At 38.6% G+C, this 17,598-nt stretch overlaps 1 protein-coding gene across 2 annotated transcripts in view; it reads right to left on the minus strand.

The window, feature by feature from the left end:
* Positions 1–17,598, minus strand: part of LOC137064021 (SH3 and multiple ankyrin repeat domains protein 1) — a 67,196-nt gene that overhangs the window by 24,726 nt on the left and 24,872 nt on the right. For both annotated transcript variants that reach the window (XM_067435357.1, XM_067435358.1), the window contains 10 exons: positions 16,878–17,029; positions 15,772–15,939; positions 11,714–11,830; positions 10,620–10,697; positions 10,375–10,441; positions 9,462–9,643; positions 9,242–9,372; positions 4,914–5,038; positions 4,643–4,756; positions 3,147–3,225 (listed from right to left, as the gene is read on the minus strand). In XM_067435357.1, the coding sequence (XP_067291458.1) occupies positions 3,147–3,225; positions 4,643–4,756; positions 4,914–5,038; positions 9,242–9,372; positions 9,462–9,643; positions 10,375–10,441; positions 10,620–10,697; positions 11,714–11,830; positions 15,772–15,939; positions 16,878–17,029 (1,213 nt within the window). The remainder of the gene's footprint in view (positions 1–3,146; positions 3,226–4,642; positions 4,757–4,913; positions 5,039–9,241; positions 9,373–9,461; positions 9,644–10,374; positions 10,442–10,619; positions 10,698–11,713; positions 11,831–15,771; positions 15,940–16,877; positions 17,030–17,598) is intronic.

Consider the following 17,598-nt stretch of genomic DNA (forward strand, 5'->3'; position numbering starts at 1 on the left):
TATTCCACGCTCAACTGTTAGTGGGATTATAACAAAGTGGAGTAAAGCAGCCGCCACTGGACTCTAGAACAGTCGAGACGTGTTCTCTGAGCGACCAATCACGCTTCTCTGTCTGCCAATACCAGGGACAAGTCTGGGTTTGGCGGTTGCCAGGAGAACGATACTTGCCTGACTGCATTGTGCCGTGTGTAAAGTTTGGTGGAGGGGGGATTATTATTTATGGAGGGGGACCTTATTATTATTATGGGGTAGGGTTGTTTTTCAGGGGTTGGGCTTGGCCCCTTAGTTCCAGTGAAAGAACTCAATGCTTCAGCATACCAAGACATTTCGGACAATTTCATGCTCCAAACTTTGTGGGAACAGTTTGGGGATGGCCCCTTCCTGTTCCACCATGACTGCGCTCCAGTGCACAAAGCGTCGGTCCATAAAGACATGGATGAGCGAGTTTGGTGTGGAGGAACTTGACTGGCCTGCACAGAGTCCTGAGCTCAACCCGATAGAACAGCTTTGGGATGAATTAGAGCGGAGACTGAGAGCCAGGCCTTCCCGTCCAACATCAGTGCCTGACCTCACAAATGAGCTTCTAGAAGAATGGTCAAAAATTCCCATAAACACACTCCTAAACCTTCCCAGAAGAGTTGAAGCTTTTATAGCAGCAAAGGGTGGGCCAACTCCATATTAAACCCTACAGATTAAGAATGGGACGGCATTAAAGTTCATGTGCATATAAAGGCAGGCGTCCCAAAACTTTTGGCAATAAAGTGCATCTCAAATGACACATACTGCGGCCGCCTGAAGTCAAAAGATAACTTTGCATGAGAAAACAGACCGAAATTTAAAGGGATAGTTCACATAAAAATGAAAATTTTGTCATTTACCCTCAAGTTCCAAACCTGTATTGAGGGTAACAGTTGATGGACCATTGACCAGTTGAACAGATGTATGGAATTCTCATCCAAATTTCTGTCCAATTAAATGCCCTCTAGAATCTGAAATCGGCCACTTGTTCACACATTTACTGTTTTCTAAATGGTGAATGACACAGTGAACTATATATTCGCTCTATTGGGGCGAATGGAGTGGTTTCACGTGAACTGCCGCAGCTCCGGTCCAGAGACAAGACAGCACAGAGTGCATCATGAGTTGGCACAGACCAGAAAACGTATCGGACCCGTTTGAATTCTGCACAGAGTGCTGTATTTTAAACTGATATGGAGGAACCTCAGGCTTTACCAAGCTCTATGGCTCTGCCTGAGCTGTGGTATAAACTAAACCTTATTGGCTATTTTTTTTAATGGGAGGAGCTGTTTGAAATGTCCCAGCGCCTCTTCCTGTTTCAGTGGAAATAACGTAGACACATTAAATAACGCTGCATGTTTCATAGCACTTCAGTGGGCCTTTAAATATGGTATTTTCCTCAAATAAAGCATCATATGACTTTAGATGACTGGATATAGTGAGAATATATACTACTTTTCAAAAGTTTGGTGTTAATAAGACAGTTTTATGAAAGTAGTTTTCAGTATTCAGCAAGAAAGCATTAAATCGATCAAAGATGACAGTAAAGACATTTATAATGGCAATACCATTCTTTTATGATTTTGATTGAGTGGCAATAACACGCTTTTATGATTATGATTGAAAATTTCTATTAATAAAACATAATTTTCACAAAAATATGAAGGAGCACGTTTTAAACATTGATAATCAGAAATGTTTCTTAAGCAGCAAATCAGCCAATTAGAATTAATTTTGAAGACTATATTAACGATGCTGAAAATTCAGCTTTGCATATCAGGAATAAATTACATTTTAAAATATATTCAAATAGAAAACAGATATTTTAAACTGTAATAATATCTTGCAATAATACTGTTACTGTTTGATCAAATAAATGCAGCCTTGGGGAGCAAAAGAGATTCTTTAAAAAACATAAAAACCTTTCTTTAAAAAAAAATCTTTGGTTTACTAGGAGCTGCATTAAGATTCTTCACATATGTCCTGTTTGGACAAATAAAAAAATAACAGCGTAGAGATTAGAATGACAGTAAACGACAGATTTTTCATTTTTTGGGTGAGCTATTCCTTTCATACAGTACTGGAGATAAATTGTGGGATTTTGATGAGTGGGTGAGAGAGATGCGAGCGGATACTGGTATTCATCACACACACTCGGCCTGCATGGCAACAGATGATCAAGACAGCTTATATGTGCATGGACACGAACACACACACACGCTCACCAGTGCATACACATACAATCAGTTGTATATAACACGACCAATGCACACAATTGTACATATTCACTGGGTGGAAACCAACCCTTTTCAGCTGATGCACCATGTGAGTGAGAAAGAGGGAGACAGATCTGAGCAGAGAGACAGCAGTGGCTCACACCGCATGTGTTAATATTCCACATGAGAGCCACAGATCCAAACATTGTTGTGTAATTTTTTGAAAGTGGCTGTGACATTTGCATACCCGTCTAGTGGAGGCAGAGCCTCGCTGTTTTGCACCTGCCAGCAAACGTTTGAAACAGAAAGCAGCCGCTAATCTTTCTTATGGTGAATCCATTTGACAAAAAAACACCAACTGATTTTATTGGATCAACATGTACAGTTTAGTTTATATTTGCGCGCACACACACACACACACGTTTAACTATATAATAGTAAGGACATTGCATAGACTTCCATTGATTTTATATCAGGTTCATGATATTTTCTATGGCCTAATCTAATCCCTACCCCTAAACTTAAACGTACAAAACACTAGATTTAAATGAAAATATGTTTGGCCGATTTATAAACCAGTCAAATATCCTCACTAGTCGGTTGATATACTTTTTCACTATATAAGTGAGGACATTTGGACAGTATAGCCAAACCTGTACACACACGCAAGCACACAAAAATGTATCACGGTTTCCACAAAAATTAAGCAGCACATTGATAATACTTAGCTGTGTGTTTCTCGATCTATCACACACACACACACACACACACACACACACATAATATTATATTTAAATAATATTATAATAACGGTAAACCAGATACATGTCTATTTAATCCAAACTGAAATGTTCATGTTCAATTGCATTTAAACATTGGAACAAGTGAATGCAGATTTTGTTCTGTTCCCACCTGGGCACTTCGAGGCCATCGTACGTTCCTACTGTGTAATGACGAAACAGTTTCCTCTTCGCCTTCTCACTGCGGCTCTCTGAAACACACACACACACACACACTCCGACTGTTAGCACATGTAGGCGTGTATATCTGTGTAAGTGGAAGTGTGATGTATTCAAATTGATGTGATTTTGCATATTTGTGTGTTGTGCGCATGAAGATTATGTGAGTAGGCAAACCACCACAGGCAAAAGCTCTTGGGGACGTCCTCAACCAAAGAGAATAGGACCCATAAAGGATTCATCGAGGAATTCATTCACTGTTGTGTTTCAGGATTAGGGTTACAAAGTCAGTTATTTTCTATATTAGTGTCACTGTTTCTAAACTCCCTGAAATGCCTCCATTGTAGTCTTGAGTTTTCTTCAGGGAAAATTGTTAACAATATTCCCTGAAGAAACACATCCACAAAATTCCTCATGTCAAATAATTCCTGCCCAATGCATACACAAAATAAAGGGGCGGGGCCGGTTAAAGTTAGGCTCCATACATATGGAGCCGTGTTAAGCTGTATACGTAAAAATGTTGTATCATATCAGTGCATCGTCCAGACAGATCCAGCGTTTTGGAGAATCTGAAACCGCAATTTTTTGTAACCAGGTCCCAGAGTGGATAAATCTGAAAACGACTCCCTCGCGTTTTCCTGTGTACAGCCAATCCGCATATTTTGTGAAACGAAGACGTCATCACCCTACGTCTCGCTTATGCTCCAAGTCTTCTTCTCCATTTTTAGTGCAGCGCCACATACTGGTCTGGCATGTATATTACATTGTATACATGTATACATGAGTTAGTTTCAGTGGTTTTGTATGTATGCACATATTTCTTGAGACGAGGAAAAAAAATAGGGAAAGCTCTGGCTTCGTGTGGCTGTGCCCTTAGTTATTAGTGTGTTGAAACTGGCAATTATGGTAAAGGGGTGGGACATTTCACACTCAAAGCGCTTAACCAATCACAACACATTGCTCCAGGTGACCAATCAGAGCACATTGTGCTTTTCAGAAGTAGGACCTTTTTTATGTTTTTCATGTCCGCGGGTTGAAGTGACCCCAATAATGTTAGCCCCAGAAATGCCAATTTTAGCAGGGAACCCTGACAATAAAACCATCTATTTAACCCCCCGGAATGCATTTTTTTACCAGGGTTACATGACATGAAAATACCGTAAGAGCAATTCAAAAGCATAAGGAGTCGTATGCTCTCCAAACACTTTTGCGGTACATTGATGTCACACGCCGATCAGTCTGCGCAGCGTCGATGCATCTCAAACAAGCCTTCTAACAACAATGGCAGACATCGCATTACTGTTGATGCACATGGCTTTGCGACCCTACGTCGGCATCAAATCACGCCGAATACAACACATTCAAGTAGCTCACTGTAATTTGTATAGACGGAGATTACAATCATGCTGCTATTAGCTCGATTAGTTGATTAGTGTTTGGATACACTACCTGTTTGCGGCTCCTGGTTTTGGGGCAGCACCTCTTCTACACATTCAGAAGGAAACCAGCCTGTGCGGCCCTTCGCTGTTCCTTCCCAGAATCCTCCTTCACCTACACTCAACACTGAGAACGAGAAGAGTTCTTTAGTACACTTTAATATTCAAAGCAAACATTTATTGGAGTTGAGTAGAACAATATTCAACAAGAAATGTAAGATTTTATCATGCATTTGTTTCATATTGACTTGAAGAGAAAAACATAATGAGAAAGATCATCTGACCTTTGACTTTGTCCCCTTTACTGAGGCTGATCTCGCGCTCACCGTGAGCAGAGTGAGAACGAGTCGCCACAAACACGCGGCCTGGAACGGCGCTGTAGAGCCTTTTCCTCTGACCTCCGCCCCCTCTACAACGGACACACAACAAAATAATTTGGACTTTAATTACGCCTGCTAAAAACTTTTAAAATATATATTTATGATGATTACTAAAATATCTGATATGGGAAAAGAGCAACAAAAAAGCATGAGAAGTGTCCTGTTACTGGAACCCTAAAAGGTCTAAAAGAAGAAATTATAGAAATAAAGCTGAAATTATATCAAACAAAATAAAAAAATACTTAATCTAAGTGAACAAAAAATTTAAATGTTGCCTAAGCAACTACTAAATAAGTTTAGGTATTAAAACTGAAATACACACATATACACACCAATCAGGCATAACATTATGACAAGTGAAGTGAATAACTCTGATGATCTCATCACGGCTCCTGTTAGTGGGTGGGATATATTAGGCAGCAAGTGAACATTTTGCCAACAGAGTTGATGTGTTAGAAGCAGGAAAAATGGGCAAGCGTAAGGATTTGAGCGAGTTTGGCCAAATTGTGACGGCTAGACGACTGGGTCAGAGCATCTCCAAAACTGCAGCTCTTGTGGGCTGTTCCCGGTCTGCAGTGGTCAGTATCTATCAAAAGTGCTCCAAGGAAGGAACAGCGGAGAACCGGCCACAGGGTCATGGGCGGCCAAAGCTCATTGATGAACGTGGGAGCAAAGGCTGGCCCGTGTGGTCCGATCAAACAGACGAACTACTGGAGCTCAACAGTGTCACATGCGCATCAGAACTGGACCACAGAGCAATGGAAGAAGGTGGCCTGGTCTGATGAATAACATTTTCTTTTACATCACATGGATGGCCGGGAGTGTGTGTGTGTGTGGCTTACCTGGGGAACACATGGCACCAGGATGCACTATGGGAAAAAGGCGAGCCGGCGGAGGCAGTGTGATGCTTTGGCCAATATTCTGCTGGGAAACCTTGAGTCCTGCCATCCATGTAATTGTTACTTTAACATGTGCCACCAACCTTAGCATTGCTGAGACCATGTTCAGCCTTCATGGAAACGGTATTCCCTGGTGGCTGTGGCTCTTCCAGCAGGATAATGCTCCTGACACAAAGCACAAATGCTTCAGGAATGGTCTGAGGAGCACAACGAGTTTGAGGTGTTGACTTGGCCTCCAAATTCCCCAGATTTCACTCCAATCAAGCATCTGTGGGATGTGCTGAACAAACAAGTCCGATCCATAGGGAAGTCCGATCCACCTCAACTTACAGACTTGGTGCCAGATACCACAGCACACCTTTGGGGTCGTTTTGGCAGCAAAAGGGGTACCAACACAATTTTAGGTAGGTGGTCATAATGGTATGCCTGATCAGTGTTCAAATATAATACTTAAATAACACTGTACAGACAGAGAATCAAAGAACACAATAATAATGTGAACATGCAGGCATTAAGTTGTATCCAATCCAAAGTAATAAAAAATAGTGTAGGCGGATGACTTTGTGCATTAGAGCCAGTGAATAATGTTGGCTTGGCTTTATTTTATAGGGTAAGTTTCCAAGGATTTGCTGCAGGAATGTGATGGTAACAACTCCTTAATATTTGTATCTCATCCATTATTGAACACTGTGGGACCAAAACCCCATTTGATTTCTAGGATGTAACCAAATATGCAAGACCGGCTGGACCAAATGTAAAAGTATACTAGTTTAGACTGAATATATTCTAGATATACTACTGTACAGACTTCATAAAACGAAGGTTTTAGCTTGATGATTGATTATTTTACACAGTAGAAGGTGTTTGTTTCTAACCCACTGAGTAAGAATTAACTCAGTATGGCAGCAGAGCTCTGGCCAGAAGCCTAACAGTGCAAAACAGTGAGTCAGAGCTTCTGTAATAGTACCATAAGAGAGCACCAGAAATCAGTGCTGACAGTTAACATGTTAAAAAAAACCACAATGACAGAGGTAAGGGTCTAAACATGTATTAACACTTAAAATGTGATGTTTATGCACTACTGAACAGCAAATGTTGAGTGAAACCATCTCAAATGCTATAAACTGCACTCTTAAACTATGGGTAAAAAGAGACCCAGGTCACATTTCCCCCCAAAAGAAAAAAATATATATAAGAAATGATATTTTGCTTAAAATATAATGGGAAAAAAGCAATTTTTAAGGCCATTAAAAAAGTTAATGACAATTAAGCCCATTTTCCTTTCTCATTACTGTAATGCATGCAGACATTTTATTTTTCATAATTTTTTGTATTATTCTCATTTAGATCCTCATTATTATATTTTGCTTTGCAAACATAACTGAACATACAGAAACTACAGTTGATCAAAAGCTAGTAAATAATAAAATAATTTAAATGTAAAATAAAAAGTAAACAAAAATGTTGTTAATTAATATTTAAATAATGAAACAAATTAAGCTCAGTTGGGAATCCTTGCATTACAGTAAGAAAACTGGGATAACAAAATGTGCTCAAATCTTAAAGCTGGACTTAATTGTTTATATTTTCTTTTGATTTTGGTTTGAAATATGACCTGAACGAGTTCCTGACAGGCTGAGATTGTTCAGCAGCATGGAAATCAAACAACGGGATAAATTGAGAGAAAACAATTGTAATTACAAGTACAACCCAGAGGCATCCTGGGAAATTAATTTATTAATTTATGATGCCCTAAGGTGATTCTCACTTCCATGGGTTTGAACTTGGCTTAAAAATCAGCTCATCCTAGCAGGAGCCGCTCTCACGGAGAGGCTGATGATTGATTTTGCAGCACAGGCTGAACTGTTCTTCCCAGTCAGAAAGATCTGTGCTGTTTGTCATGATTTACAGTGTGCTTTACAGTGTTGGAAAGTAAGTAACTAGCGGCGCTACTAGTGTTTACATTTTTCTATATTTCTAGGAATGAGATGTAATACTCAAACTTGACTAAAAAAATCTCTCTCTCTCTCATGTCAAGCATTGCAGAGGTAGAAGCTAATAAACATTAGATGAACACAACTAAATTAAAATGCCAACACTTTACAATAATGTTTCATTAGTCAAGATTAATCAATACTTTAGTCAGCATGAACTAAGAATGAACAAAACTTCTCCAGCATTTATTCATCTGAGTTCATGTTCATTTCAACATTTACTAATACATTATTAAAATCAGAAGTTGTGTTTGTTAACATTAGTTAATGCGCTGTGAACTAACATGAACAAACAATGAACAGCTGGATTTTTATTAACGAACATTAACAAAGATTAATAAATACTGTAACAAATGTGTGCCTCATGGTTAGGTCATGTTAGGTAGTACATTGATATTAACAAATGAGACGTTTTGTATTACCATTAAAATAGTAAAGATTGCCTTGGAAATGAACTGAAAAAAGTTTTAGATGAAGCAATTCAATTATTAACTGGAAATAAATAAACTAAAACTGAACTGAAATTAAATAAATAAAAAAATATTAGTAATAGTAATAAATAGTATTTTTTTAATCAAATTAACCATAATCCCCCCTCAATGAAGACAGACAAGTCCCGTTCTCCTGGCAACCGCCAAACCCAGCCTCGTCCATGGGACTGTCAGACTGAAGCGTGATTGGTCACTCAGAGAACACGTCTCACTGCTCTAGAGTCCAGTGGCGGCTGCTTTACTCCACTGCATCCCTCGCTTTGCATTGCACTTGGTGATGTAAGGCTTGGATGAGCTGTTTGGCCATGGAAACCCATTCCATGAAGCTCTCTACACACTGTTCCTGAGCCCATCTGAAGGCCACAGAAGTTTGAAGGTCTGGAGCTATTGACTCTGCAGAAAGTTGCCGACTTCTGCGCACTGAGAACATTTCACGAATGGACTTATTGCACAGGTGGCAACCTATCACGGCACCACGCTTGAGTTCACTGAGCTCCAGAGAGCGACCCATTCTTTCACTAATGTGTGTAGAAGCGTCTGCAGGCCTAGTGCTTGATTTATACACCTGTGGCCATGAAGCGATTGAAACACCTCAATTCAATTATTTGGAGGGGTGTCCCAATACTTTTGGCAATATAGTGTATGTGTGTGTGTTTCTAGTTGTATTCAGTGTGCTTTTATTTAGTGTTGTTTGATGAAAAAGATGCACCTACAAACCCAGTGTACCTGCCAAATCTGAGAAGAAGAAAAAACCTTAACAGGTTTTTTACAGGATCTGCTTTTGAAAATCATCACTGCAATGGCCAAAAGTAACCACCAGAGACATTTTTTTATGTATCCAAACTCACCCCTGCCTCCCTCGCTGTTTTTGCTGCTTTTCCTCCTTTTCTCCGCCCTCCCTTCCACGAGACGGGGAACGAGTTCGGGCTCCGCGGGGACTGCTGGAGCTCCTCAAAGCAAAAGAGGCCCGCCGTTGTGTCTGATTGAAACGAGAGAAAACGAATGATTTGGCGACTGATGTCTCTGCTCGTGTGTTCCCTTGATGGCCAGCAGGAAGTTAAGGGCTACCTGAGCAGGTGGCATGCTGGCAGCAGCGGTGGGCATCACTACGGGATCCATGAGTGTTGTCACCGTGTTCTCGCTCTTGGCTCGGAGCAGCGGGTGAGGATGCTGAAGGCCAGCCGTGATGGGTTGATTCAACATACCGTCCAGAAAGTGAGGACTGTATTTGGGGGTTTCCAAAAACGGAACTGATGGGAAAGAATAAAAGATTAAAGAAGTTACTTAGAGATGGGCTCTTTTCCAAAACCGTCTACATAGGCAGCTGCCTTCTAAGGAACTTCAAAAGCAAGCAATTTGGAAAGAGTACATAGGCAGAAAGTTAAACAGAAAAGTTAAGTACACGCGAAACACGACTCACAATTCAAACAAAGCTTGACTTTAGCATGTACCTAATGGTGTTACTTTAATATTATAGTATATTTTTAGTTTAGATTATGTAATTGTGTTATGTGCCACCTTTTTATTTTGCATTTTTCTATTTAGCCTTAATTCACTTTTAAGTATTAGTTTTATAAATTTTAATACTTAAACCACATTTCTCAAGTTTTATTAGGCTCAAGTTTTTCCATCTAATATTTATGTTATTTTATTTGACAATATAAAAAAAAAACATTTAGTTAATGATAAAAGTGGTTCCTTAACCAATGATGCATTACTGGGATAAGAATAATACATAAAACACAAATATTGAGTAAAATTGTCTACTTTAATTAGATTAAACTGCTGATCATCTTCATCAGTACTTTGTTTTTTTCACACTGAGCTTGGCGCACTGCATTATGGGTCTTGGCTTCTCTGCAAAGGACTCCGTCTTAGAATTTGGCCAAAACAAGGTACCATTAAACAGTAGTCTACATAGGCTAGATTTTGGAAGAAAGCATACTTATCATTTCTTTCTGTCATAAAGATGCACACTCACCAACATCTGCATCATTGTGATTTTTGATGATTTCTCCCAGTTCAAAATGGCCCGACATCACAGCAACCTGTAAAAGCAGCATTGCAATCTTTACTTTGAGGACAACTATTGCAATCAGCATTCTAAGAAACATGCACTTGCTGTTGATTATTATTAATTTTTTCTAGCATTTACATGTTTAGTAGCGGTGAAACATCCCACATGCATAAGAAGTCATGTGATTGGAACTGATAACACACAGTTACCTGGAAGGGCGTTTGACCATGTTTGTTCTTTATCTCCTTACTTGCTCCTCGGTAAAGAAGGACCCGAACGCAACTCTCCTGAATGGACAAAGGAAATGTCAATCCTTAGTCATTAGACTAATTATCATAAACAAAAACCACTGAAATATTTAGCAAATTGAAATAAAGCTGAAATAAAATAAAATAAAATGTAGACAAAAAACTTCAGAAGAAATTAGCAATGTTGCATTGGCAACTAATTGAAATACATTTAAACCAAAAATTATTCAGACACAGATGTGCAGGACACTATAGTTCATTTACGTAAGTGAGGAGAGCAAAATAAAGTAAACTGTGACACCCAAAAATTCTTCATACAGTGACTATCAGTATAATTTGATGACCTGAGCACGTTTTCCTGAAAAAGTGTTTTTTTCTTTAATTGCTAACGTGACACAATTTTAACACCACAGACTGAACACAATGAAGTGTTCCTTGGTTCCCGGTTGACCTAAATTGATATTATCGGATTGTGTGCTTAAAATTAACAGCTGATTGGTTGATTGTAATCCATTACTTCCTTTTCTATCAAAGTTATCTTACATTAACAAGATAATCTGTAGCAAATAAACTGTGTGAGAAAATGTTGAAGGTCTGAATAAATTTTAGTTTAAGTTTAACAAACTAAAACTGAAATAAATTAAACCTAAATTATAATCTTTAAAAAAGGGCATAAGCACCTAACAAAATTACATAAAATTTAACTAAAATGTAAATAAACTGAAAATACAAAAATGAAAGCTAATTCAAAAATGTTAATAACAACTACTAAACATGTTTCTGGATCAAATCAGAGTCAGAAATGTTGCTTCGGCAACTACCTGAAATAAGTTGAACTAAAACTGGAATAAAAATAAATTAAACCTACCAATCTATATTGCAATCTTAAAAAACAAACAAACAAGTAAACATGTCGTAAACATGTTACAAACTCAACTAATAAAAAATATATATAAAAGCAAATTCAAAATTAGATAAAAATGAACGCACAAAAAAGCACTAAACTAAACCGTGTCACATCTGCATTGGTGGATTACTGCCGGATCATGTATTACCTTGTTGTAAAGGGCACATATGTGGAGGGCAGTGTTTCCTGATGCATTCTGGGAAGTGGTGTCTGCACCATAGAACAGAAGGTGTTCTAAGTGTTGGGCAAATCCATGCTGGCACGCCTACAGGTGAGTGAACAAAACACAAAGGTTAAAGAAATAAGAACAACATCTGACTTATTGGGAAAAATCAGAAGAACAGGGAAATCTAGAGGAATAACCTAAAGACAGCATTGTGTCATGTTACAGTGTAGTTACATATTTAAAGGTCCCGTTCTTCGCGATTCCATCTTTCAAACTTTAGTTAGTGTGTAATGTTGCTGTTAGAGCATAAATAATACCTGTAAAATTATAAAGCTCAAAGTTCAATGCCAAGCGAGATATTTTATTTAACAGAAGTTCCCTTTCAAAGCCTACAGCGAACGGCCGGTTTGGACTACACCGCTGCACTTCCTGCTGTGATGACGTCACTAGAACCGTTTGTTGACTAAAGCTCCGCCCACAAGAACACGCAAAAAAGGGGGAGTGGTCTCGTTGCTCTCCCACGTGGAGAAGAGCGCGCATTCAGCGCTGGCATCGCCCCGTTATGGTGAGAGGCGGGACCTTTCCGGGCAAAGTGCGCTAAGCTGCTGTCCAATCACAACACGGGAAGCACTGACCCAATCAGAACTCGTTACGTACATCTGAAGGAGGGACTTCATAGCACAAGGAAATCATCAGGCCGTTTTTAGGACAGAGGAAACAGCGCTGTACAGATAAGTCAATTGTGTGAAAAATACTGTGATTTTTTACACACGAAACATGAACTCATGTTATATTGCACACTGTAAACATAATTAAAGCTTCAAAACACGCGAAGAACGGGAGCTTTAAGTTCTGAGTAATATTAATTACCTACACATACTCACTAAAGGGTTAGGGTTTGGTTGAGGGTTGCACTTATGCATCATTTACTTTTACTACTATGGTAAGTACATGTAACAAGGACACTAAAGGTGTAAAGTTTTAGTTTATTACAATAACCCTGCTCTGCTCTCTCGATATTTGGTACTGGTCATTAAAAAGCCCATAACGTTTGTTTGAACTTTATTAAATTTCTCCTAAATGTTCTGCTTGTGGGCCAGAATGTCTTAATTCAGGAGATAAGATATGTAATCACTGGGCTCTCAGGGTGTTGTGGGAGTCGTACCATCAGATCATGGCGTGTGGGTAACTGGAAGGTAGGTGGATGTGAATTGGGGATAAAGAAATTGTATTCATATTTTTTGTGCACAAAGAAGTTAAGAAAAGAGAGGAACGAACTAAAAAGAAAACCTTTTGTTTAATATCAAGCAAGGACAGACATTAGAAGACGATGAATGAGATGAGAGATGAGAGATGGGTACCTGTGAACTTCAACCTCTCCAAACGTCTCTTCATGTCTGATCTATGGAGAGAGACACACACAGAGAGAGAGAGAGACAGGGGAAGACTATGGGCTGTGTCTGACAGTGGATTCAAAAGCACCTAGACGTTGTTCTCCATTTGTTGAAGGCTTTTATGTGCTTAACTGTGATTGGGTGGGTAGGGATTCATTTAGTTTCAGGTGCACAATGCACAGAAACAGCTGTGCGTCTCATGAGAGTGGTGGTGTAGTGGTTATATCTCAGGGTAGCTGGAGCAATGAACTATCACTGAAGCAGAGCACTTAACTCCGGGTTGCTCCACGGGGACATGAACTGTACTGTAGTAAGTACTAGAAGATGTTTAGGATAAAAACATCTGTTAAATCAGAGGTTCTCACAGGTTTGTACATTAGACAATATGTACAGCCCTGACCCAACAATCTGGATAGTTTGACTGGTGTTTTAGTATTACTTACATACCATTATAGATGTTTTTAACTCGCTCTTATTTTTATATTTTCAGTTTTTATTTTAATATTTAGTTTGCTTTAGACATTTTATTGAGTGCTTTTCTCATGACATGGATTTTTTTTTAGTTTAATACGTTATTTGAGGTTGATTTATGGATGTGTCAAGAGACAAGATTTTTGCACAGTATTCTTAAGACCCTTCAGTGACAAAATTCATGACAAATTATCTGCAGGTGCATTTTGAAATGTTTTAACTAATCTTGTAATTAATGTCATTTCAGTTAACAAACTTTTTTTTTTTTGTTAGTCTTATTAAATGCAAATAATAAGTGCAACCATAATTAAATTACTTTCTCAATATTCGAAGTGTAAACAGAGACAAGCTAAGAAGTGGTTACAACCACACAGCCCAGCCTAAGATAGCTTTGATAGTAGAAGGCTATTGTATGTCACCTAATTTGCACGAACCAGGGGCTCTCGTTTACTTTAGTTTTCAATTCGCCATTGCATGTACTCTGTGTTTTGCCAGTTCTGAGCACGCATTCTACAAGATAATAAGACATTTATCGGACACTATTAGGCTTTGTTGCTTATAAATCCTCCATCATAGTCGTATCAATCATCTCACCTTACTCTCGTCACGTGATCAGTGAAATGCGATTCCTGCTGGACTGCACGAGACTCCGCAGCTCGCTGAGCAGAGCAGACGTTTACAATAGTAGACACCATTATCCAACTGAATTAAATGTTTTTTATTTCTATAAAAAGCTAAACAACAGAGGAGCATGTAATGTAAACATAGCAGTGGCATATTCTATGCTTATTTCTCCCTCACACTCCGTCATGGCGAGTGAACTTTTCACTCGGCAAGAAATCTCGTCACATTTTAATCTTGAGATCTCATGGCACACCTATTAATTTATAATGTTAATAAGGCTATTATATATGAGGAACAATTATTATTTTCTACCTTCATTCTGACCCTCTGTCTAAAATGACATGGCTTGTACTTAAACGGCCACTGTTATGATTGGCTAACGACAATGCACTGTAAAGAGCAACGACGATAAAACCATCATTTACAGAGTCAGTGATTATAATGGCTCCTATTTGCTTCCAGTGTACATAAGCAAATGTATTTGCAAGATTTTGCAATAACAAAAAGAGCCATTTCTGAAGCTTGATTAAATACGTTTTAATGGTACAAAGACCTCCTACATATCAAAAGATCACAGCACATTTGATTCTTCATGTCATGACCCTTTTAATATTTCTGTTTAACTTTATTTTAATTGTCTAGGTGCTTCAGTTTTAGTACTTCCAACTTAGTTAGCTGCCAAGGCATTTATTTAATTACCGAAAATAATCTTTAATGGTTTGAGCTTACAATAACTCTCTTTGACAGCCAATAATTTACTAGTACTTTGGTACTGTACTGAGTTTATGCATGTCAACAACAGACGATAGCAAGAAGCATTTCTCCTATATTTTTAAAAATGAAAAGCCTAAATCATTTTACACTTTTAGTTGCATTTTACTGTTTGCATTTAGCATCGTTTTCCTCATTTTTTGTTTACTTCCCTTTAAAAAAAAATATTTTGACATTATGATGTGTAATAGGGTAAACGATAAAGGTTGAGGAATCCCACCACTTGACACCTGATGATTGGGGAAAAACATCTTCAACAGATGATAAACAGAGTCTAGTTGCTAATGAATACAGACACTCAGTGATGATCAGGATGAAACACAAGTATGTGCAGATGTTTAGAATCACAAGGGCGAAGAGCATGAGACTGACAGGAAAGAGTTCAAATGTCGTTATTCAAGCACTATTTGAATTTTTAAAAATTCAAACTTTTAAAAATTACACATTTGAATGCTTAAAGCTACTTATGGCTATTTCTAGTCATCTAATGCAGCAAAATGCACTTTTTCTATTATAATTTTAATGTGGGCCATCAAAGATGTGCCACAGGACCACAGTCTGGCCTTGGCAAGAGAAATGTAGGGATGCTAATTGATTTAAAGTGGAAATTTAGCAGCCACATGTAAAAATAAAAAGAGAACCAAAAAAAGAGAATGATGTGTGAATATAAATAAAACCGACTGAAACAGACACATGCATGCACACATATACACAGAGTCCATAATATACAGATATACAGTACATTATTCCCTTGTGTTTAGGACCGTAAGTGACGCACACCTGGTGTGACTCGTCCCAGCCGTTCTCATCTCTGACTCCCAGTTGTGCTCTATAGTACAGCAGAGTTTCACAACAGGACGTGTCGCCCCCTGTCAGCACTGAGTGGTACAGCGGCGTCAGACCACAGCGGTCTCGATAATCTGGAGAAGCTCCCAAAGACAGCAGAGCCTAAAAGATGGGGTGGAAATAAAGAGTTATGCACGTTAAGATTACCTCAATATTAACAAATCAATATTATCAATGTGTCAACATAAATTTCTTACGCAAATAAAAAGTTATGGAGATAAATGGAGAAGTATTTAGCTGGTCATGGTCGTGATCTCAAGACAAGGAAACTTTGCTCGAATGAAAACTGATATGACTAGACTTTTAGGTGTAAAATGTATTTTAAAGTGCCCCTATTATGCTTTTTCTGATAGAACAGACATGTAGTGTATAATATTGCTATCTGTGGATGCAAAAAGGTCAGATCAAAGCACAGATACATTAAGTTATTGTTTCTTTTGAGCTTAAAAGGACACGTGCACGCAAAATTAAGTCAAAATGCCTGTCTCTGCGAGAATCCTAGTAAACAGTCGGTTATGTGTTGTATCCATTTTGGATAATAAAGTTTATTGTTAAATTGTTAAATACCCTGCCTCCATTACATTTTGTTGTCACGTCATCATAAGTGTTTGATAGCCACATTTGAGTGATGATTGCAACAACAAAAAAATTATATACTGTATTCTATATACAGTACCAGGAATTCAAATATGGTATTGAGCATTTGGTTTCCAACATACACATTAAACGGTCGGCCCATCACAACAGACTGGGCCATCTGACCAATGAGAGCAGAGCAAGCTCTCAGAAAGGAGGGGTTTAGAGATCGAATCCTTCATCGAACGATTCGGACTCTGTGGGAAAATAGATGACGCTGCAATATAGTATATGCAGTGTTTTTTGACCTTGAATGCATGTAAACCTATTGTAGGAGACTCCAAAAACAACCTTAAAATAGCATAATAGGGGCACTATAAGAGAAAAAAACTACTTAGTACACCTCAAAATATGTAAATGTATTTTGTTAAATCGTGCTGTGAATAAACTGCATGTATTTGTACCATCAGTGCAGATTGGTTGTGTGCTCGGACTGCTTTGTGGAGGGGTGTGAGTCCGTCTCTGGATCTGAAATCCACATGAGCTCCGTTCAGTACCAGAACACGAATCCCTTCCACGCTCAGACTCCCCTGAACCGCCAGAGTCAGAGGCGTCTCTGAGAGGCAGAAGGAAACAGATCCTGGCATTACAGCTACAGAGGAACAGCTTCATTTAAGAATAGCAGACAACATGATGAATGTTAAAATGGCAAACATGAAAGGATTGTCTCGGTTAGAAGTGACCAATGAGCTGCAGCGTTACTGTGCCATCATAATGCCTGCGAGCGAGATACTGAACTCTTGCTTAATCTAAGCGTCAGTGCAAACGTCACATCTAATAAAAAGCATCCGTTCCATAAAAGCATGACAGGTGATGAGAATAGACTCAGAGGAACATAAGCTTTGAGTTTAAGGTCAATGAGACGAGACGATTCTGACAGCAATGTTGCCAACACAATGACGCTCATCAAAACTGAAAATGTCAAATGTTTAAACATTCTCTGTGCAATCTACATGTACAACATCAGAGGTTCTCAGTCCCTTCATCACACTCCGTTCTGCACATTTTGCATATATCTCTTTTCAGTTCAGAAGTTTGTTCAATTCGACCGCAAGTGCCCTGCGAAGCAGACTTCACAGGATATTCCGCCATAAGTGAGATTTTAATCCAAAAGAGGTGCATGTC

This window comes from Pseudorasbora parva, chromosome 24 (genome assembly GCF_024679245.1).
Source record: "Pseudorasbora parva isolate DD20220531a chromosome 24, ASM2467924v1, whole genome shotgun sequence".
NCBI lineage: Eukaryota > Metazoa > Chordata > Actinopteri > Cypriniformes > Gobionidae > Pseudorasbora > Pseudorasbora parva.